Below are 22,715 nucleotides of genomic sequence, written 5' to 3'. Positions count from 1 at the left end.
GACCAGATCAAGTATATATAACAAGGCTCGAAAGGGCTAAACAGAGCTATGGCTATGAATCGTCACCATGTCGCTGATTTAGGAATCTCTATGAGTAAAGGGTCATTTCATGGCAAATGACGTATCGACCTTGTTGGCTTTTAACCCTGATATGGGATCCGGAGTCGCTTCACTTCGGGGAACCGCCATTGGAGCGGGAAGAAGTCAGAATATCAAGCATGCATGCCAGTAAAGTATTCCTGCAGAATCCCCTAGTTTTGCGAGGGATTGTTCACCATTACTGTTTTGTCAGTTACAGCGTCATCAGGTATGCCTGACACATTTCCGATGACAAGGGATCAGGGACTGAGTGAGAGAAGATTGGGGAAGCAGAGAGGAAGTGCAGCCTGCAGAATGTGGCATGCTTTCGGTTCGGACTGAAAAATACGCATGGGCCCTTCGGCAGTACCAAATCACCATCGATAGCCTCAGAGTTCAGGTTTCACATCACCCTGCTATTTACCAGAGTCCTGGCACTCTTTCCCTCGCCTTTATTGGCAATTACCCCCATTGACTGTTGGCTTGCTACCGTACACTGTCATTCTCTAGGGCTGCATCGGTTGTAGAAGGAAAGTGATGGGTTCGGGTAGTCAGTATCTTTCTTGCCCTCAATAACCCCTCGAACTACATTTCAGGTAAGTCAATGGACTCCTGCTCCATGTGATTCGAGGTTTTTCTCATGTCCAATAACCGTATCTTTAGAAGTTTATAAACAATCATATAACATTTTTCTGACATTATCTGAAGGAATTTCGTATATCCCTATATCAAGCTTCTCTCCTTCCCGCCACCAACGGCTCCGGATGAGTGGACCCACAATGGATAGAAACGCTGAGATCTGAGATTACTGTATTTTCAAACGATGGAAGTGCTATGTCTATTGGCAGACTCAGTATAGTATAATTACCTTCTACTGAGCTGGGCAAAAGTCGGTCTCATTGCTACAACACATACCCTGACACAATGGCACCCCTTGCCAGCAATATGGGAGCCGCAGCTTCGATGAAAACGCATGGCCTTAATGGCCAATCTTATGAGATTACCACTCATTTAGACCAATATATCCCAACAAACATTAGCTTCAATGGTAGCGGTCATGTTGCCCTACTGCCGTCAAACCAAACTTTGCCAAAGAGCAGTCTGCAGTTGAACGCTAGCGTGATGAAAGCTCATGCCTCACATCTGGATAACAACTTCAATCAAGCCAGTGTCACAAATCTGTATTCTGTCCCAAACAGCAACTCAAACCCAGGCCTTCGGGTAGGAAGAACGTCTTTAGAGGGGGTTGACTCTAGTTCCCGAAGCACAGATTATCTGTCTCAGGATGCTCATGCAACTACGGCCCATGGTAGATCGAGCGATTCGATCACGACTACTTCATTCCTGTCTCAACCGAGTCAAACTAAACCAACTCCATCGATAACAAACATCAACAAGCTCTCTTCATCTTCTTTGGTCACAGACACTAAAAACGCAGATAGCGTGAATGGGCTCCCGAAATATCGCCCTAGATCCTCCATACCCTCGAGACTTCCAGCTGCAGTTTACGCTCAGCAATGCGTCTCGGCAGCTTATGCATCTAGACTCAATCCGTACGCATTGCACATAAAGGAGCAGGAAGCGTTGCAGGATTATTTGTGTCATCTGCACGTCACGGTATATCTGAACATACGGAATGGTATACTTCGACTATGGACTCGAAATCCCATGGTGAGCGTTACCAAGGAGGAAGCTCTTGGATGTGCGAAGGACTACCGTTGGATGAACCTTGCCTCTTTCGCGTATGAATGGTTGGTACGAAATGGGTACATCAACTTCGGCTGTGTCGAAATTCCTATGCCTTTTGTAACTCCAAAGAAAGGCCGGCGCAGGGAAGGTCCAGTGGTTGTCGTGATTGGGGCTGGAATGTCAGGTCTTGGTTGCGCACGGCACTTGGAGGGTCTGTTTCAGCATTATCGTGACGCATCCACAACCCCTCGGGTCATCTTGTTAGAAGGAAGACGCAGAATTGGGGGTCGTATATACTCACATCCTTTGCGAAGTCTTCAGACATCTAAGTTAGGTCCCGGACTAGTCCCTAAGGCCGAGATGGGTGCGCATATAGTTGTTGGTTTCGACCGTGGTAATCCGTTAGACCCAATTATTCGGAGCCAGCTGGCTCTTCCATATCACTTGTTACGCGACATCTCGACAATTTATGACATAGATGGTTCACCGGTGGATGAGATTCAGGACGCGATGGATGAAAGGCTCTATGACGATGTCTTGGACCGTTCCGGGTTCTATCGACATAAATCCATCGTCGTTCCTACCGCGGAAGGCGAGCGGGAATTGATTGATTCAGGTCGCGATTTGTCAACAAGCGATGGTGTCACAGTAAGACAATACGAGGAAGCAAGGGCTTCCGGTACTATCGGCCTACTGCTTCCCACAAAGCGTGTCCGCCGAGGCGTAGGTCATAAAACCGCAGACATCAAGGCGCCTGGAGCGTCGGGCGCAGATCTTGCACGTTCGGAGGAGCAGCCAGCTGCTTTAACGTGTCAATTGAACGGTTGGAGATTGAACGATGGTATCCCAGCTAACGCTACTTTAAACCTGGACCCTGTCGCCAAAATTTCGTCGTCTCAAACGTTAGGTGCTGCGCTAGACGAGGGCATCCGCCAATACCAGCGGATGCTCCCTCTATCCCCAAAAGACATGCGGTTGATTAACTGGCACTTTGCCAATCTGGAATATGCGAACGCGACTAATGTCAATAGACTTAGTCTTTCCGGGTGGGATCAAGATATAGGAAACGAGTTCGAAGGCGAGCATTCGCAGGTAGTAGGTGGGTATCAACAAGTCCCGTACGGGCTATTCTCATTACCTACAAAACTCGATGTTCGAACAAACAAGATAGTGTCCAAGATATTATACGACCCATCTGGAATGGGCAAACAAAATACAGTTGTTCACTGTGAAGACGGCGAATCGTTTGTGGCAGACAAAGTGGTCTTCACCGGCTCCTTGGGCGTTCTCAAGCATCAATCCATACAGTTTGAACCCCCTCTGCCCGAATGGAAATGTGGAGCCATCAATCGACTCGGGTTTGGAGTAATGAATAAGGTGATTCTGGTGTTTGATGAACCATTCTGGGACACTGAACGAGATATGTTTGGGCTTCTGCGCGAACCCACAAATCGAAACAGCACTATTCAAGAGGATTATGCTACCAACCGGGGTCGATTCTACCTTTTCTGGAATTGTCTGAAGACTACCGGGCTCCCTGTCCTCATTGCTCTTATGGCCGGAGATGCCGCTCTTCAGGCGGAATGTACCCCTGATGACCAAATCATCGGGGAGGTAACTAGCCAACTCCGCAATATATTCAAACATACGGTGGTTCCCGATCCATTAGAGACAATAATCACCAGATGGAAGTCCGATAAATTCACTAGGGGCAGTTACTCCTACGTGGCAGCGCAGGCACTTCCAGGAGATTACGACCTGATGGCCAAGCCGATTGGCAATTTGCACTTTGCAGGGGAGGCGACATGTGGCACTCACCCTGCCACTGTCCACGGGGCGTACCTCTCTGGGCTCCGCGCTGGCGCTGAGGTGATCGAATCCATACTAGGACCCATAGCACTACCGAACCCCCTTGTACCGGAGAAGGGAAAAGCAGAACTTAGCACCCCAACAACAGCAGGACAAAAGCGAAAAGAGCCACACATGTCTGTAGCATCATCCACTGGCAATACTCCCACCAACCCAGCAGACTCAACCTCACCCACATCAGCCCGTCAACAAGCCTACGAACAAGCAATGTGGACATCAGTCCAATCGGAAATAGGCCCTCCCATGCCCCGACCAGCAAGAACAGGCCTAAACCCTTTCCTCCTCTACCAAAAAGACTACTGGGGCATATGCCGCGCCCAATGCGATGAAGCTCGCCGGGCGGCAACGAACGATCCCAATGCTAAAGCTGCTCGCGATGAGATCCGTCATGAGCTCGGGCTCATGTGGCGGCGAGCCAGCGAGGAGGAAAAGCGGCCGTACATCGAACAGACAGAGGTCAACCGACAGACAAATGCGGAAATGTGGAGTCGATGGAAACAACAGATCGCCGAGTGGGAGCAGAAGGCTGGCGAATTGAAGACGAAGTGGTATGCAGCTAATCCATTTGCAAGTTGGGGAATACATTCTGCAGATACTGCTGTGCCGACAAATCACTTATCCACTGGTGCTGGTGGTACTACTTCGTCTATTTCTTCATTGGGACAGCATATAAACAACTCGCGCGATCAGACTCAAGGAGGAACTATTGCTGCGACTGTCCATCCCCAAACAAATGGGGTACAAGTGAACGGCTCGTTGCATACCTCTTGATTGTCGAGTCATTAAGACTAACCTGGATGTTTTGCTCCTATCATGATTGCACGAGTTGATGCATACCATGTGAGATATATGCTCTTAACGATCATTTCTTGTATTACCAAATGAAACCAGACTTCAATCAAGATCCTCGAAAATTACTCTATATTCTAGTCTATTGATATGAAATTCATAGTTTAGCGACCCATGAAACATGCGCGCCACGAGTATCATCGAAGGAACCGAAAAAAATGTATTGAACTTCCCATCACAAACCGAGGAAAATGACCAGAACGCTGAAGTCTAATATAAACAACCATCAAAATAGGCAAAAAGGATATATCCGTAGGACATGAAACATGATAGTCAGCCGGTGTAGGGCAGATCTAGGTGTGATGAAGAGGTGGTGATGAGGAATCTTAGATCAGGTGTGGCGGGACGGGGACGTTTAGAGGAGAGGGTTGGACTTGTACTCCGCGGTGTTACCCTGGGGGTCTTGCTTGACCTCGTTGACGGGAGCCTCCTCTCCAGAGGACTCAGATTCAGCGATGAACTTCTCAGCCTCGAGAGCGGCAATGCAGCCGGAGCCTGTAAAAGACTGTTAGTATATGTGACATTGGACGGGGACGTGGTAGGGTCATGACATACCGGCACTGGTAATGGCCTGGCGATAGCGTTTGTCCTGGACGTCACCGCAGGCGAAGACACCCTCCAGGCTGGTGTAGCTGGTACCAGGCTTGGTGATGATGTATCCTTCGTCGTCGAGGTCGATCTTGCCCTTGACCAAGGCGGTGGCGGGGTCATGGCCAACAGCGTAGAAGAGACCGTTAGCGTCGACGGTCTCCTCCTCGCCGGTGACGGTGTTCTTGACACGCAGGTGGGTCATCAAGCCCATGGGCTTCTCGTCACCCAGGACCTGGGTCGCAACGGTGTTGAAACGAACGGTCACCTTGGGGTGAGACAGGAGACGGTTGGCCATGGCCTTGCTGGCACGAAGCTTGTCGCGACGGACCAAAACGGTAACCGAGCTGCCGTACTTGGCCAGGAACATGGCCTCTTCGGCAGCGGAGTCACCACCACCGATCACATAGAGGGGCTTGTTACGGAAGATTGGCACGGCACCGTCACAGACGGCACAGGCGCTGATTCCGTTCTGCCAGTACTTGGTCTCACCGGGCAGGTCAAGACGACGGGCATTGGCACCAGTGGCGATGATGATGGCATCGGCAGTGCGGGCGGGCTCATTGTCAGGACCATCGTTCCACTCCGTCCACAGCTTGAACGGCCTCTGCGAGAAATCCACTCTCGAGATAGTCTCAGTGATAACCTCAGTTCCGAACCGGACGGACTGCTTGCGCATGTTCTCCATCAGCTCTGTACCACCGATACCATCAGGGAAGCCGGGGAAGTTCTCGATGTCGGTGGTGGTGGTGAGCTGACCGCCAGCAGCGGTGCCGTTAGCCAGCATACCCTCATAAAGGACAGGCTTGAGCTCCGCACGCGAGAGATAGATCGCGGCGGTGTGTGCGGCGGGGCCGGAGCCAATGACTACGGAGGGGACCAAGTTAGTATCTCTCTTTGACCTCGGCAGCATCGTATACAAAAAAAAATGAGGAAACTCACTAACGACTTTGCTGTGCACCATCCTGGTTGCTGAACTTTGACTGACGCGCAAGGGCGTCGAAAGATTATTCGTTAGGACTGAAGCAGACGGAGAGGATTTCTGGTGCAGAGACGACGCAGCAGCGGCTGTCAATCCGAGTGAGGACCGAAGGGAGGAAAAGGGAAGTCGTCGAGAGGCGAAGGAAAACAGCTTGACGGTGTTGGGAGGGAGATTGGGAAGGGAAAGAAAGAAAGTCGGGTCGGGAAATAGGCGGCTTTAATTATGGCGTTCAGGGAGAGCGCAGAGAAAGAGGCGAAGAGGGGCTCAGATTGCCGGGTGGTGGGGACGGTCTGACGAAAATTGGGCTGGATGGTTCAAGATTAGCTAAACGTTCACGGCCAAGAGATTGATTGATTGAATTCCCTACGTAGAATCCGTGTGGAGACGATGAATAAACCAGTTTAGTGACAAAGAATGGAATTGCATAAGAATCCCACGGAAGCGACTTCCTTTCACTCTCCGACCAGGTACAGGAAAAAATATTACGGATGGGCGACGGCGAGACCGGATCACGTGCATGCTTAGAAAGCAGTCACGGGCCGAGACCGCCGCTGATTATCGATCAATCCTTTATCTCGGATCAATCGCCGGAATCTTTTGCATTCAGGCAAAATCCAGAATCTACAGTCCTATAATGTATACGATAAGAAGGATCGAGGCACAGGAAAGACTCATCACATTCACATTCACATTCAGAGGGTATCCACTGTATACAAGTAGTAGCTCATAGATCTTACATTCATTATCATCATATTTTTGTCGTCAGGATCATCATCGTCGTCATCAATAGTCGTCATAATCATATCAGATCAAATCAGATCAATCGGCTCATCGGCCAAACCACTTCCTCCTCCTCGAAGTTTCGGCAACACCATCATACTCTAGTTCGCCTGGATTAGCTACCGGGACTATTGTCTCCGGAGGCGCGTCTCTACCGGCAATGTATTCATGCTCACGGCCCGCTGAGCGTCCATGATTTTCATATTGATCATGCTCATCCTCGTCTTCCTCATCGCTGAATCCTTCTTCGGCTTCGGTGTCCTCCACATTCTGCTTTTCTCTCCTACTTCTCCGTACACTCAACCATCGCTTCCAGCCCTTCGCAACTGGCGCCGCAGGGGGGTCGTACTCATTTCCTTCGTATCGCAGCATCGGCACGAGCAACTTGTATGGGGTCGTAATACCGGATGGATCCTTCGGGTTTAATTCCATGTTCAAGGAGATGGCCAACCCCCCTTCTAAATTAACGAAGGCACCAACCCCATCGTCTCCCTGCTTTGCAGCCTTCTTAGACGCTTTCTGGCTCAGATTTGTAGGCCGTCGAAGGAATGGAGCTGGGCGGGAATCTGGCGGCGGTGGAAAGTAGCTATCACCTGTCTCCGCAGGCGGAAATGGACCATCCATACTCATACGCCGCCCAACTGGGTTCCCTCCAAGGTTAAAGTCCTTAGTCGGTGGCCGCCCACGTCCTGAGAGTCGGCGTAACAGGCCGCCGCTACCCTGGGGTCTGTCCCCGCGTGTCAAGGACAGCGTCCTTTGCAACTTGCCCGGTCGAGGCTCCTCCACTGGCGGTGACGATTCTGATTCCGGTGTTGTCGGTGGAGTAAAACCTATGCCTAGTTAGCAACGTACAAAAGGGCCAATAAGCCAATGATATCAGTACTGACCTGGCTGATACGCACGGATGGAGCACCAGTTTCGGCGTGGTAGCAATCGCTTGTTATTCCGTGGCTTATTATTCACATCTTGTGTAAAGATGGGTATCATGTCCTCGTCCGTATTAGTATCCAGATGATGAACTCGGTTCCGTTTGTTGAGCGTGTCTGACACCATCTCCGTCTCGGGCATGTCTGCAATAGCGGAGGAAATGATGTTGGGCATGTATCGATAGTCTTTGTCCTTAGGCAAGTTCAATCTCGGGTTCGAGTAGAATTGACCAATGGCAGCCAAATGCACATCGCCGCTGGAAAAGATGCTTGTTAACTCGGCCCTAAAAGATGGCAGAGTGCAATCTCATACCTCAAAATGGTCACACGGACGGATTTGTCTGCTGCCAAGTCCTGCAGATCTTCAATCAAGTATTGGCGTTCAGACTTATGGTGTTTAGCTGTCCAGTGGTCATCAAAGATTTCAACTTTGCTCACACTCTTGTTCACAAAACCGCCAAATAGTCCGGCTTTGCCGAGCGATTTCCGGCTGTTTAGAATATTTTTCACCATCGCCTGTGAGAAGGTTAGAAGGGAAAGAATTGCGGTTATAGCGCCCGTGACATACCACCCTAGGATATGCAACTGGAATGCTCAGCAGCACTAGCAAGTGCTTCGTCTCGCCACGGACAATTTCACGGTGGCATCTGTCCCAAACTAGATCACAAGTCTGTTCGCTGAGTACTTCGTCATTCTATGATATATTATTAGCACCGCTTTTCTGCTGCTAAACAGGTACTGTGGTCTCACCATGCGTTCTGTCCGGCAATCTAGGCCAAGAAGAGACACCCCACCACCTAGAGACATGAACAAATTGCGGCTTCGGTGGCTGATATACGGTCCAGGAAGAGCCCCAAGCAGCCAACTAGGCTCATCTGCCTCGGTCTCTTCCGGAACGCTGTGGTGTTGGAATAGCAAGTAGTATTTGAATGCTATGTTGCCAAGCCCTGAGATTACGGGCGTGCTCATGAACTCATCGGGGTAAGATCCGAAGCCTTCGATGATTTCATGGTCATTCCAGAGGTTAACCATGGGAATTTGCGAGTTCGCAAGGGAGTAAAGCCCCTGTGAAAACCACCGTGAATAGTGCTCAAGAAAGGAGTTTTCCAACTCCGCTTTGAACTCCATGTTTAGCGGCGTGTCGTACTTCTCATGGATATCTTTCATCTTGACCCATTCCTGGAAAAAGCGTGATTCTGCTGTAATCTTGTCGTTGAATATCTGGTCTCCTCCACCGACCATGACATGGAATGGGCGAGTCTGATGCTCATTGAGCACGTCTCGCCACAGAGGGTCTGGACCACAGAGCTTATTAGAGTCGACGCCTGGGGTAAAGCCGTTACATGTGTGGTACATTATGTTCATCGTCTGCCCCCTGGCGGGCACCCAGAATCCCAGAGCCGGCCCTTGGTTGAGACGATATGCGATTCGCTGCTGTGTATTTCCTAATTCAATCTCTATATTAAACCTCCAGAAAGTGACATCTCTTCCTGGATCGGCGTAGAGGCGGGCCCCCGCAACCTCCTTGTAGAATCCAGCGGTTTCTCCATCCATAGAATGGACTCTGTTGGCTGGGATGGGTTGCTTGATACCCTCACTGCTGTAGTCAATGATGCTGGGTGACATCTCATAGATGCCGTCGTCATTCTCAATGCATGAGAGGTCCAGCTCTTCTTCTGTATGATCTACCGGTTTAACATAGAGAGGCCGACCATCTCGCCCAGATTTCGTAAGTCCAGCTGTCGGGTCCACATACTCAGGGGCTAGTTTAGCATCCTCTCCATTTAGTTCAGTCGGAGGAGGAGGGAGCAGATCCATTGGCTGAGAAAATAACCTTAGAGTAGGTGGTGGCTCATATGAAGAGAGAGAATCCCTTGTCACAATCAACACACTACCTCTCCAAGTCTCCTTATCGAATGGCCCATTGGGCCCATCGATTCGCACCCGCTTCAACCCCCCATAACGGAGTAAAGGACCACATTTAAGGAAAAGGTGTGGCTGGAAGCGCATATTCGCTATATGTCACACTTAATATCAGTCCTGGAAATCTGCAATCTTGGGTGAACATATCAAGGGATAGGACATACCCGAAGGCTTGGTGTTTGGTGGCTTCTGGTAGTTGTTTGGCAGAGCCCTACTCTTTCTGCGGTTGTTGCTTCCGCCGCCTTCCCACCACGCCTTACTTTTATTGACATCGAAATTTTGGTAGTCAAAGTCAGAAGCACCCAGTCTTGCCACTGGTGCTGTTTTCCACTCAGACAAAGGTGGAGGCGTTGGTGGTGGGACATCGAACGAAACAGTCTGCCGTTTAGGTTTAGGCTGTGACGCAGGCTCGCTCTCAAAAATTTGAGATGTCATTGTGGCATTCCCACCTGGCTCTCGACTTGAATCGGAGTGTGCAGGCATAGCATTATTAGTAGACCCATTCCCAGTCGCGTAGGCATTCGGGTCCACTTGCTGGGGCACAATAGCCGCTGTGGGGAGCTCTTTTCTTCTTATAGCTTGTGGCACTGGTCTGGACCCCGACGTTGCAGGGCTTAGATATGGCGTTTGTCCCGCAGCAGGGACAGGATACCGGTGGGCCGGGGGAGCATCCGCAGCGTAAGGACCGCTAATTTCTCGCGGCATGTTCGGTTTCGTTGATTGCGGGCCCAGAGCGTTATTTCCTGCTGGGTGGCTCACGGACACAGACCGTTTGGGAGCATTGCCAGTCCTGACAACTCCCGTATTCTGGGGGTAGCCTCTTACATGATGCGGTACATTAGCGGGCAATGGCACTGGATGTTGTACCGATGATGTTCGCGCGCGAGGAGGTTTTGCTCTGTCTGAAGGACCTTGAGCCGGCCTTTGACGCGGTAGAGCTGGCTGCTCAAAATCTGTCTGCTGAGAAACTTCTGTTAGAGGGCTCGAAGTATCTCGCGGTACAGTACCCTGACGAGATTGCACCGGAACAGCTGCGCGACTGATTTTTTCAGCTTGCTGGCGTGCCATCCGTTCTTTCACCCTCATCTCAGCTTCCATGACCCGTGCTCGTTTCTCCTCTTTGCTGATTCCAGTGAGTGCCACTTCAAGCTTTTGAAGAGGTGACCGATCTGCCGCCCAATCATGCTTTTGCTCTGCCGTGGAGCGTACCGTGTTAGAGCGACTCAATGGTGATTGGTGACTGTCTCTAGGTGATGGGACCATATGAGGGTCATCTCGCTTCACCGAACTTGAGATAGAAAGTCTAGAATCAGTTATGCTGCCCCGTGAAGTAGCGTACTCATCGGGTGAGGCATATGACTCTGGTGGTAATGGCTTTTCCATCCAGTTTTGATGTCCTTCGCGGGACAAGTCTTTGGTCCTCGCGGAGAACGAGCGAGAAGCTTGATGGCCACGAGCTGCAGCAGGGTTGTTCTTGTAGGACACCGCTCGAGTCTGCGGGACATCGACAGATCCGTAAGTCTGATCGCTATCAGTTTCGTAATCCAATGCGGTAGGTTTCATGTCGTGAGACTGCTGCCGTCGGTGCGATGGTGCGCGTGGTACACTATTCAGAGGGACGGATTGGGGAGGTATTGAGCCTCCATTAGTAGGCCTCTGGGAGCTAGCTGTAGCCATCCTTCAAAGCTCCCGGATTCTTCACGACACACACTACCCAGAAAGCTTCCGTACTTTATCACCGGTAAAAATCAATTGCGCGGGGAATAGAAAGGTTAGCGACACCAATAAAGATCGTAAAAGAAATCAATTCGTATCCAAATTTATGATAGTAGCAGATGATTTGACCAGACCAGTTCGTGTTAGTACATGGTGATGGCACTGGAAGAATAAATCATCGCTTAATTCGCAGAGTTGAAAGTTGCGGAGTAGTATACAAGCGATGTAGTATATGGATTGTAACAAGGGTGGATTTGTACAGTATGAGAGGAAGGTAAGATGATCGAATACCGCGATTTCAACCAGGGGGGAAAAGAATGGAAAAAATTAATGAGATGACAGAAAAATCAACAGGCTAACAGGATTATATTGGAGTGACGAATTAATCTCATTGTGCTGGCTAATGAGAATTAAGTCGGTGGCTGGCAATGGCGAACCAGCACAGTTCCATGCGGGGCTGACTCGTCAGTCATCCTGCATTAAACATGCTCCCGCCAGGCACCACGACTGGCTCACGTTCCCCTTTTTCTAAGAAAAGAAATTAGCTATTAGCTTTCGAAGGAGAGGAATTATCGGACTAGGAGCATGAAAGGGTACCTGGATAGAAAACATGACGAAAAGTATCCATCGTGCTGTGTCAGTAATCCGTGTATAATAATAAGTAGTACTGTAGTCGTGTTGCAGCAGCTCACCGACTGGATGCATCCGCTGGTGAATGAGCAAATCATGAATGCACCGAGTCAGCATTGAGCATAGTCGGTTTTAGTAACATTGTAAAGAAGATAATGGCATTCTTGTTTTTGAGACATGTTTCCCATCCGCTGTCCATCATGGGATGTTTCATTTAGATTCTCCAATCGGCGGTGTGATCAGTAATCTTATTTCAACATCTACCGTAGATTCAATGCTGCCTCTTAGAGCAATTAGTTACGGTTGTGAATGGGCCGAGCTGTTGATATAAAAAGTAATTCCGAGGGGACTGTTGAGGCATTTTGAAAATTACGGAGCACATACATCGAAGGGGGTATTGTATGGACCGCGATCTAGATCTGCATACCGACTTCGATTTCACAATGTTGATTCGTCTATTGTAGTCGTCATCTCATTTTATTGTACATACAGTAAGAAAGGGAAAACTCAGAATAAGAAAAGAAGTCACCAAAACAGGGCTGAATAGTCCTTTCAACTCTTTTTACTTTTTTTTAGGTTCTTAGTAACTGCCTCCCGTCCATGTTACTTAGTATACGGAGTACTTTTCATATCATCCCTTCACTTGAAGTCAGAGGGGTTTTGGCTGTAAGGAGTAGAGGCTTAGCTGCTGATAAGTCAAGGAAGGTACTCTGTACAGTGCTTATTAGAATTTTGCAAGAATGTTCATCTAGTCGAAATCTGAGACGTGGGGCCAAAATCTTCTAGAGTATGTACTGTAATTAATTAATATTTAGCACTGAATGAAAAGGCTACCTGAGCACTACGATTTAAGTCAGTGGAGAACAGGTTAAAGTTAAACAATGAATTTGTCGCCTAAGGCAAAAGGTTCCGCTGTTTCCCCGAAGTGAACACCATTCTCGAACTCCGCCTCCGCAACAACTTCACCGAGCAGTGCTCATTGAATACATAACCATTTCATACCCCCCTTGCTGTTTATATTGCATATTTCTTGTCTTTATAGTACTCTTTTCCTTGAAGTTGCTTTCTGAATCGCAAGCCATCTACTGAACTGTCTGGTACTGTTCTTATTGATGGCAACTATCTTATTTGTCCTCATCTCGCCTTACTACTGATAGGAGCCTATCTCGATTCACGCTACTCCCATAATGCGGCTTTCCGAAAGTGCAACGGTAGCGTTCGGCCTTTTTTGTGCCGCGACGGCATCAGCCCATCCTCGACGCTCCTACGAGACGCGCGATTTCTTTGCTCTTCATCTTGACGATTCCACCTCCCCAGACGAGATCGCCCAACGCCTCGGAGCACGCCACGAGGGTCAAGTAGGTGAACTCACACAACACCATACCTTCTCTATACCCAAGGAGAACGGTGCAGACCTCGATGCGCTGCTCGAACATGCACGAATCAGAAAAAGGTCAAGTCGTGCCGAAGGACGTGGCATGACGTTGGACAAGGAAAGAGATTTGAGTGGTATACTCTGGTCTCAAAAGTTAGCCCCAAAACAGCGACTAGTAAAGAGGGCTCCTCCAACAAATGTGGCGTCGAGGGGGTCTGTGAAAGAAGAGGACCCCGTAGCTGCCCAAGCTCAGAAACGGATTGCCTCTTCACTTGGGATTACAGATCCCATTTTCGGCGGACAGTGGCATCTTTACAACACTGTCCAGGTTGGCCATGATCTCAATGTTTCGGACGTCTGGTTAGAAGGTATCACCGGGAAAGGTGTCATCACGGCTGTGGTCGATGACGGACTGGACATGTACAGCAACGACCTCAAACCGAACTACTTTGCTGAGGGCTCCTACGATTTTAACGACCATGTACCGGAGCCCAGACCGCGGCTTGGTGATGATAGACACGGCACAAGATGTGCTGGTGAAATTGGAGCAGCTAGGAATGATGTCTGTGGAGTAGGCGTTGCATACGACAGCCAAGTTGCCGGAATTCGGATTTTGTCCGCACCCATTGACGACGCAGATGAGGCTGCTGCCATCAACTATGGCTTTCAGCGCAATGATATATATTCATGCTCTTGGGGCCCTCCGGATGATGGCGCCACGATGGAGGCGCCAGGGATTCTTATCAAACGAGCTATGGTTAACGGTATCCAAAATGGCCGAGGAGGCAAAGGTTCTATTTTCGTCTTTGCAGCTGGAAATGGTGCAGGGTACGATGACAACTGCAATTTCGACGGCTACACAAACAGCATTTACAGCATCACCGTCGGCGCTATTGATCGAGAGGGCAAACATCCCAGCTACTCGGAATCATGCTCTGCCCAGTTGGTTGTCGCTTATAGCAGTGGCTCGAGTGACGCGATTCATACCACTGACGTTGGAACTGATAAATGTTATTCACTTCACGGCGGAACTTCTGCCGCAGGCCCGCTAGCTGCGGGTACTATTGCCCTCGCTCTTAGTGCCCGACCGGAACTAACTTGGCGAGATGCCCAGTACCTGATGATAGAGACCGCAGTTCCCGTCCACGAAGACGACGGGAGCTGGCAGACTACCAAAATGGGGAAGAAGTTTAGCCATGACTGGGGGTTTGGGAAAGTAGATGCATATTCACTGGTACAGCTGGCCAAGACGTGGGAGCTGGTGAAACCACAGGCGTGGTTCCACTCACCGTGGCTGCGGGTGAAGCATGAAATCCCACAAGGTGACCAGGGTCTTGCCAGCTCATACGAAATTACCAAGGATATGATGTATCAGGCCAATATCGAGAAACTGGAACATGTCACTGTGACCATGAATGTAAATCACACTCGCCGAGGCGACATCAGTGTGGAGTTGCGCAGCCCCGAAGGTATCGTCAGTCATCTGAGTACAGCGCGGCGGTCAGATAATGCAAAGGCTGGCTATGAAGACTGGACGTTTATGACTGTGGCTCATTGGTATGTATTTGCTCCCGTAATTTAGTTTTCGTTGTCAGTCCTGACATTTCCATTCAGGGGTGAGTCCGGTGTTGGAAAGTGGACGGTCATTGTGAAGGATACCAATGTCAATGATCATGTTGGAGAATTCATCGACTGGCGGCTCAACCTCTGGGGACTTTCGATCGACGGCTTCAGCCAGCCCCTTCATCCTATGCCCGATGAGCATGACGATGACCACTCGATTGAAGATGCCATTGTTGTTACCACTAGTGTTGATCCTCTCCCAACTAAGACTGAAGCCCCACCTGTCCCAACTGATCCCGTGGATCGTCCTGTGAACGCAAAGCCATCTGCGCAGCCAACGACGCCTTCAGAGGCTCCTGCTCAAGAGACATCTGAAGCTCCCACCCCGACGAAACCCAGTTCTACTGAATCACCTTCTACCACCACCTCTGCGGATAGCTTTTTGCCGTCCTTCTTCCCCACGTTCGGCGCTTCAAAACGGACCCAGGCTTGGATTTACGCTGCGATCAGTTCGATCATTGTATTCTGTATTGGCCTTGGTGTCTACTTCCACGTACAGCGACGAAAGCGTCTGCGTAATGATCCGCGTGATGACTACGATTTCGAAATGATAGAAGATGAGGATGAAACGCAGGCTATGAACGGGCGTTCGGGTCGTACACAACGCCGGGGCGGCGAGCTTTACAATGCTTTCGCTGGGGAGAGCGACGAAGAACCTTTGTTTAGCGACGATGAGGATGAGCCTTATAGGGATCATGCCCTTAGTGAAGATCGGGAACGGCGAGGGAGCACAAGTGGTGACCATGCTCGGTCATAGTTTGGACTAGGCTTTGCATTTGCTTCTACCCTATAATGGTACTCCTTCGGCGCGTTCCCGCTATATCAGATGAGATGTGTTACATGGATATTGTGAATTACTGATGTTGAACGAAGGCTGCTGTATATAATTCTGACTTGATTGACAAATAGACTCATAAAGGACATGCATAGGGGTATCGTAAATAGCTGCAAAGCGCGCTACAAGTAAAAAAGTGGATGGGGTTGATAGAGTTGCTGGATAAGCCAGTCTTGGCGCTTGGGCCGATGACGCTGGTGCGGCCTCTTCTCCAACTGCCGCCATTGACTGCTCCACTGCTGCCTCCGCAACTTCTCAACCTCCCATTTATCAATCTACCACCAGCAACCATAGCTCCTCATATCCCGAACTACGCTATATCTGGTCTCTCCGGTGATATAAATTGCGTGCGAGTTTCTTTTGACTTGTACAATTACCTGTGTGAAGTTGCCGCTTCCCTAACGGCAACCCCTCGATGGATCAGCACGATGACTTTGACAATGTCTCATGGAGACACGAACCTGAGAGCGACATCTCTCGTCCTACCACTTCGGGTACTGATGCCGAAGAGTCGCCTGCGACTAGTCACGATGCCAATGGCAAGCGGAGAATGAGCTCAGCTCATGAAAACCCACAAGCCGGGCCACTGGCAGATGCGGTCGATCTAGCAGGTATCGGGGATGGGGTGTTGGAATGCCGGGTGGATTCGCCTCTGAAAGAAAATGACGGTACTAAAGACGCATACATCTCTTATTTGGTTACAACACAAGTGAGTTGCCCCGTTTCCCCGGGAGTTACCTGCGGCTTGTTCATGGCAGTCCACTGTACTGACGGGAGAGACATCGCAGACCGATTTCAAGTCTTTCCAGAGGTCGGAATTTGCAGTGCGCAGACGATTTACGGATTTCTTCTTCCTATACAAGACACTCTATCGGGAATATCCTGCTTGCGCGGTCCCACCTCTACCCGACAAGCATAAAATGGAATACGTACGGGGGGATCGGTTCGGGCCCGAATTCACTACACGGCGTGCGTGGTCGCTACATCGATTTCTAAAGCGCTTGGCATTACATCCGGTGCTTCGCCGGGCTCCCTTGCTTGCTATCTTCCTAGAATCTCCCGACTGGAATGCGCATATGCGGCTTCACACTTCTCGCACATCCACCAATCCGTCGGACAACAGCGGTGCCCCCGGAATTTTTGACAACTTTACCGATACCTTCGTAAATGCGTTTACGAAAGTCCACAAGCCTGATCGCCGGTTCATTGAGGTTCGAGAGAAGGCAGATAAATTGGATGAAGATCTCAATCACGTAGAGAAAATCGTCGCTAGGGTTGCTCGGCGTGAGTCCGATTTAGAGACCGACTATAATGAGCTCGCCACACAATTCCGCAAGTTGGTGTCTCTGGAGCCAAACGTCGAGGTTCCCCTACAGGTATTCGCGGCGTCGGTGGAGGAGACGGGACGTGGGCTCAAAGGTCTCAAAGATCACACGGATCAAAACTACCTTGGCTCGCTCCGGGATATGGAGGCCTACATTCTGTCCCTCAAGGCGCTTCTAAAAACCCGTGAGCAGAAGCAACTCGACTTTGAAGCCCTAGTGGATTACCGCAACAAAGCCGTGAGCGAGCGCGACTCGCTCGCCACCAACCCATCATCCTACTATGCCTCTAATCCCCTGACCTCATCGCCTGCGTCCTTCATCCGCTCCAAGATGGAAGATATGCGCGGGGTCGACCATGAGCAGTCACGGCGGGAGCGGGTCCGGAAATTAGAGCTGCGCATCGACGAACTGACTCGCGAGGTAGAATCTGCTAAGACCACGTCCGAGATGTTCGATGAAGAGGTCGTCCGTGAAGTTGCGGATTTCGAGCGAATCAAGGCGGTTGAATTCCGGGACACTCTTGGAGCGCTGGCCGAGAAGCATATTGACTTCTACCAGGGAGTGTTGAATACATGGGAGAGGTTTGTCGCGGAGATGGAAGGTGATTTAGATGAGAATCACGAAGGATCCGCCCCCCAGGAGAGTAGTACAACACGATGAGTGTGTGGATGATATCTTTGATATGACATGAACGAGTGATTTATGTTTCTTCTTATTTGCGCCGCCTCTTGTCCGCTTCGCTTTGTTACCTCTACCCTGTTCTCCTTTTTCACGAACACTCTGCCACTGCTCCATGGCAGTTTACGTTATCGTAGCTTACAACCCGGCATGATAGCTTTATCTTCCTTGCAGATATCATAAACCAATCGCACTAACACCCTTAGAAGAAGCAACAGTAATGCAATGCAGAAGCCCAAATCCAGTCACCTCAACCGCTCCTTAACTCCCTCGTGCTCCGCACACTCGAAATCCACCGGCCCAGGCTCTCCCTGCGGATCCAAAATCGCCGGATCCAAAGCCCTCGTAGTCCTCTGCCGAACACGTTCCTATTCAAGAAAACACAATTTCAATCCATGAGGGACACGTCATATCGTAGATGATAAATCCCGTCCTTCAAGGAAGAATCAAAGGTTCAAGAAAAAAAAAGCAATCAACCTACCTCCCGATACACCTGATTCGGCGTCTTCTCAGCGTTCCTCCCCGCCGTTAATTGGAGGTAAACCTCATGGTCATAGCCCACTGCTCCTTTGCGGTTGTTCGCGAAGTTGGCACTGAGGTCCAGGGCTGATTCTGCTGGGAGATTCTTGCTCTTTTTGGCTGGTGGGGTTGTAGTTTTGGTTGTCGTTGTGGAAGTAGAGGATGTCATTTTTTGTTTCCTGCTCCTCCCTTCCTTTTTCCTTTCTTTCTTTTTTGCCTGGAGTTTATTGAGTTTTGCGTAAGTTGTGTCAGATCTTCGCTTATGAAGGCGAGATTGGTTGGTTGGTTAATCGAAATGGTGGTGGGAGAGCAGTTCAGTGAGGGTCATGCATGTTTGGGGAGGAAAGTAAGTGAGGCTGTGTATAGATGGAAATAGGCATCAATCACCTGAGGGAGAATGGGCGATTACGTGGCAAAGAGAATGGATTTGAAGAATGAGATCCTTTTTATTTTATTTTATTATTTTCTTTTCAATGTTTGATATTCGGGATATGCATCGGAAGATTAACAGGGTGTTTGCAGAATATACGCCATTTTATTTTAAACTAATATCTGACTACTAGTCTATGCTTTTTGATCCTACTTCTAAACGTCAGAGAATCCAAGGGAAACTTTTGTATTCTACCCTGAAGAAAATCCCTAGCGGGGTTTGAAATCTATATATAGCATCATCCACTAGACCCATTTGCATCACGCCCTTGTTTTCAGCGATATCTTACTTAAAAGTCCAAGAACTTAGTTATGCTGTACTATTGAACATGGGTACTATTTTTATCCCGGTGGCACATTCTTCAAATGAGGGGTTTGAGTCGCACATGGTTAGACACAGGGGTTTGTTTCAGCTTTCTGCAGACTGCATTCTTGAGCTAGAGAATGTATCATACATACCCTGTTTCCACAATAAGGATACTACTACCCAACTACAGACCTTATTGACAGTGCAGGTGGACAATCTGTATCAACCACCAGTAAAACCGACATACACAATGTTCTTATTCAATGAATGACAGCTACTATCACGAAAATCCACCAGTCTCGTACCACTTTTGCACCTCAACATCCTCTAGGTTTCGGGCGATATGCAGTCAGCCCAACCCAATTGATATCCGTGGTAACTATCCAACGTAAGCTGGCTCCGACAAAGTTGATGTGTAGTAGTGATGCATATTGAGGTAACTCGGCCTCGAAAGGCACAGTACATACATGCATTAGCGCTAAAATCGGCCATGCTCATGGATGATCTGTTTAATTGGGGGTTTGCCAAGAAATATAGATGTAACGTACTCCATTCTGATACATTGGCTGGGGTCCTTGCTGCATGCAGTGTTCCCTTATAGCTCCTTTTAATATATTCGTCTTTGGACTGGCTTATTCTCCGAAGCATCTCTCGGGAATGGTCCTATAGGGTGGGAAATAGGGCGTTATTCCGGGAAGATATCCAGGTTGCTGACGGTTGCGATTGTCCCGTGTTGTCGTCGTTTGTCAATGTGTATTGGGTCTCGTCCAGGTGGGGGGGGATTACATCTTTAGAGATGGGGGCTGATCTTCTTTGAGTGTCATTGAGGGGTATGATCGACAATGGAGTTTGACTGAGAATAAGATGATATAGGATATAGATATGATACTCGTAAGGGCCAGTCATGCCAGCTCTGTCTACCCGATATCATAGAAAGATGAATATTCATGATATGCAATGCTACACTGTGACATGATCAGTAGCACTGAAATGTCAAGCCACTTCACGATCAAGATATAACCGTACTCCAAGATAGTTACTAATTGTACTACGTACTCTAAATACCCATCTTCAGTGATGAACTGCAGTAGAAGCCATACACGCCGGCCATCTCCACCAGCTATGGCTCAAAACTTGCAAACTTACCCCAGAAAGTGGCGACCAAGACTAATGAAACTAGGAAGTTGTCGGACTGTATGATCGCAAAGGACAAGGTTTTATAGGACCAGTCCACGACAATGAGTTCATTCTACAAGCAGGAAGCGGTCGTGGACATGCTCATTGTTGTGTAGCTGACATCTTTGGTGCTAAAGAGCATCAACATTTAGCCCTGATGCTAACAAGTCCATAAAGCGACGCTAAAAGCCTAGTATTCTGTCTGAAATTGCAAGTAATCGTACTATTGTTTGACTTAGCACGCGCATCATCGCTCGGTTTCATATATTTGGGTTCAGAAGATGAGGGTAAGATATATTGTCCAGCTGTAACAGAACCGGAGCTCTTGGCCTCTTAAACTTGTTTTTAAGCCAATATTAATGTCCCCGTCTTTTCTCTTCATTGAATTTGAATATGATAACAGGTTCAATATGCCATAAGAATCGTGAATACCGCCTAGCCAGGGCAGGCAGAATATTTTACTTCGGGCAGGCGGTACGCCGGAACCCTAGATATGTTCGTTGCGTTCCACTATATTCGGAGGCCACCCATAGATGAGCTTGTATGTGCCATTAGCTATAGGCTTATACCTTATAGGGTCTTAGCACGCTGTATACACTGATTAGACATTATTAATGGTTTTCCACTCAGTGGATGGTAATCCGCGCATTAAAAATGTGCCATCAGTAGAAAGATTTCTGTTTGCGTTGTTTGCACATCATCACCCCATCGCCGACTGCTTTCTCCGAAGATTCAACTTCATTGTTTCCTGAATCCAGACGCATACTCATGATGCGGCCATTTACTCGGTCGGCACTCCGGCCTTATGTTTGCCCCTCCTGTCGGTCTGGCCGCCTTGTGGGCCGTAGAAGATTTGGGTCCAAGCCCGATCAAGCCCCCGATGTCTACGATGTGGTGTGTGTCGGAGGTGGCCCAGCAGGTCTAGGGTTACTAGCAGCTTTGCGTAAGGCATTCTCTACTTGAACTTTTTCCAATCCACTCAACTCCGCTGCGCAAGACTAATGGTTCTATATAGGTGCCTCCCCCTTAACCTCAAAGCTCAGGGTAGCCCTCATCGAGACCCAGGACCTCCAAAAAGCTCGCGCCTGGAGCCTCGATTCACAGCACTTCTCAAACAGAGTCAGCAGTTTAACGCCCTCGTCCGTGTCGTTCCTGAAGAAGATCGGTGCCTGGGAACATCTTGACACAGACCGAGCTCAAGAATACCAGGAGATGCAAGTATGGGACGGCGAAACAGATTCCCGCATAACTTTCGACTGGTCCGCGGATACCTCCCCGTTCGAGAATCTCCCCACAGTCGCGACAATGACGGAAAACGCCAATCTCGTCCGCGGACTTCTGTCGCGCATCGCGGCATCTGGAGACGAGAACATCTCAATCTTCTCGAACACAACCGTCTCATCTATCGAAAACGGTACGGACCACCCGGACGGACCGGACCTATCAGCCTGGCCTGTTCTCTCCCTCGCTCCAAACGGCACAGCACAGTCGCAACTCCCCACTCGGATCGCCGCAAGACTACTAGTTGGTGCGGACGGTATCAACAGCCCTGTCCGCCGGTTCGCCGACATCGCAACCGAGGGCTGGGACTACAACCGCCACGGCGTCGTTGCGACTCTTTCCCTTGCCGACCCTGATCAGGTCTCATTTCCTATCGGCACGAGAACCGCCTACCAGCGCTTCCTGCCCTCCCTCGGCGGCCCAGTTGCTTTGCTACCACTCCCCAACAACCACGCAACACTAGTGTGGTCCACCACGGTAGAAAACGCCGCCTATCTCAAGTCTCTTTCCCCGAAAGCGTTCATCGCTATGGTCAATGCCGCATTCCGCCTTTCTATGACCGACCTCAAGTATATGATGCGCATGGAGCGCCCAGCAAACTCTGCATCGGACTACGAGGATTTACACGAGAGCGAACTGACTTGGCGTCTGCAACATACCCCGCAAGCCTCCCAAGTCCCGCCCATGGTCAACGGCGTGCAGGAGGGCAGCGTGGCCTCTTTCCCTCTGCGCTTCCGACATGCATCAACCTACATCTCACCGCGCGTGGCTCTGGTCGGCGATGCCGCCCATGTAATCCATCCGCTCGCTGGACAAGGTCTCAACCTTGGAATGGGTGATGTGGCGTCCCTCTCCAAGACGATCGAATACGCAGTCGACCATGGAATGGATATCGGTGATATTCTTTCTTTAGAGAAATACACCGCCGAACGGTGGGCTGTAAACGCTAAGATCGGAGGTGTCTGTGATATGTTGCATAAGCTTTACAATGTTCCGGGCCATGGGCCGGTCGCATGGGGTCGCAGTTTGGGTTTGGAGATCATTGATCGGTTACCTTTTGTTAAGGGATTCTTGATGAAGAATGCCGAGGGTTGATTGAGTGGTTGAAGTTGAATTGTGCCCTCCCCACTGCATCTT

The 22,715-nt window shown here is 49.5% G+C and overlaps 7 protein-coding genes across 7 annotated transcripts; 4 read left to right on the top strand and 3 right to left on the bottom strand.

Annotated features, from left to right (window-relative positions):
* Window positions 1–1,002: 1,002 nt before the first annotated feature.
* Window positions 1,003–4,407, top strand: F9C07_11169 (flavin-containing amine oxidoreductase-domain containing protein; the record flags this gene model as incomplete). Its single annotated transcript, XM_041284476.1, has 1 exon — window positions 1,003–4,407. One exon carries the CDS (start codon window positions 1,003–1,005, stop codon window positions 4,405–4,407), a length of 3,405 nt encoding a protein of 1,134 aa, XP_041140005.1.
* A 113-nt stretch (window positions 4,408–4,520) lies between these two features.
* F9C07_2280183 (putative thioredoxin reductase Trr1/Trr2) lies at window positions 4,521–6,519 on the bottom strand. Its single transcript, XM_041289151.2, has 3 exons — window positions 6,016–6,519; window positions 5,041–5,940; window positions 4,521–4,980 (listed from the first exon to the last, which is right to left on the bottom strand). Exons 1-3 carry the CDS (start codon window positions 6,035–6,037, stop codon window positions 4,841–4,843), a joined length of 1,062 nt encoding a protein of 353 aa, XP_041140006.1. The 5' UTR covers window positions 6,038–6,519; the 3' UTR covers window positions 4,521–4,840.
* A 364-nt stretch (window positions 6,520–6,883) lies between these two features.
* F9C07_11167 (uncharacterized protein) lies at window positions 6,884–11,361 on the bottom strand (the record flags this gene model as incomplete). The annotated part of the gene is made up of 6 exons (XM_071507564.1): window positions 6,884–7,665; window positions 7,723–8,045; window positions 8,075–8,277; window positions 8,330–8,455; window positions 8,512–9,776; window positions 9,849–11,361. The coding sequence occupies 6 exons, from the start codon at window positions 11,359–11,361 to the stop codon at window positions 6,884–6,886; spliced, it is 4,212 nt and encodes a 1,403-aa protein (XP_071366081.1).
* Window positions 11,362–13,217: 1,856 nt separating this feature from the next.
* Window positions 13,218–15,785, top strand: F9C07_11166 (pheromone processing endoprotease Kex2; the record flags this gene model as incomplete). Its single annotated transcript, XM_041289142.1, has 2 exons — window positions 13,218–14,962; window positions 15,020–15,785. 2 exons carry the CDS (start codon window positions 13,218–13,220, stop codon window positions 15,783–15,785), a joined length of 2,511 nt encoding a protein of 836 aa, XP_041140008.1.
* Window positions 15,786–16,278: 493 nt separating this feature from the next.
* On the top strand, window positions 16,279–17,848 carry F9C07_11165 (putative vacuolar targeting protein Atg24; the record flags this gene model as incomplete). Its single annotated transcript, XM_071507563.1, has 2 exons — window positions 16,279–16,584; window positions 16,622–17,848. The coding sequence occupies 2 exons, from the start codon at window positions 16,279–16,281 to the stop codon at window positions 17,846–17,848; spliced, it is 1,533 nt and encodes a 510-aa protein (XP_071366080.1).
* Window positions 17,849–18,111: 263 nt separating this feature from the next.
* Window positions 18,112–18,554, bottom strand: F9C07_11164 (uncharacterized protein; the record flags this gene model as incomplete). The annotated part of the gene is made up of 2 exons (XM_041289153.1): window positions 18,112–18,234; window positions 18,348–18,554. The coding sequence occupies 2 exons, from the start codon at window positions 18,552–18,554 to the stop codon at window positions 18,112–18,114; spliced, it is 330 nt and encodes a 109-aa protein (XP_041140010.1).
* Window positions 18,555–21,065: 2,511 nt separating this feature from the next.
* F9C07_11163 (putative ubiquinone biosynthesis monooxgenase) lies at window positions 21,066–22,673 on the top strand (the record flags this gene model as incomplete). The annotated part of the gene is made up of 2 exons (XM_041289154.2): window positions 21,066–21,240; window positions 21,313–22,673. 2 exons carry the CDS (start codon window positions 21,066–21,068, stop codon window positions 22,671–22,673), a joined length of 1,536 nt encoding a protein of 511 aa, XP_041140011.2.
* Between the last annotated feature and the right edge of the window lie 42 nt (window positions 22,674–22,715).

The sequence above is a fragment of the Aspergillus flavus genome, chromosome 1 (genome assembly GCF_009017415.1).
Source record: "Aspergillus flavus chromosome 1, complete sequence".
In the NCBI taxonomy this organism is placed as follows: Eukaryota; Fungi; Ascomycota; class Eurotiomycetes; order Eurotiales; family Aspergillaceae; genus Aspergillus; species Aspergillus flavus.
This window is presented reverse-complemented; position numbering and strand designations above follow the sequence as displayed.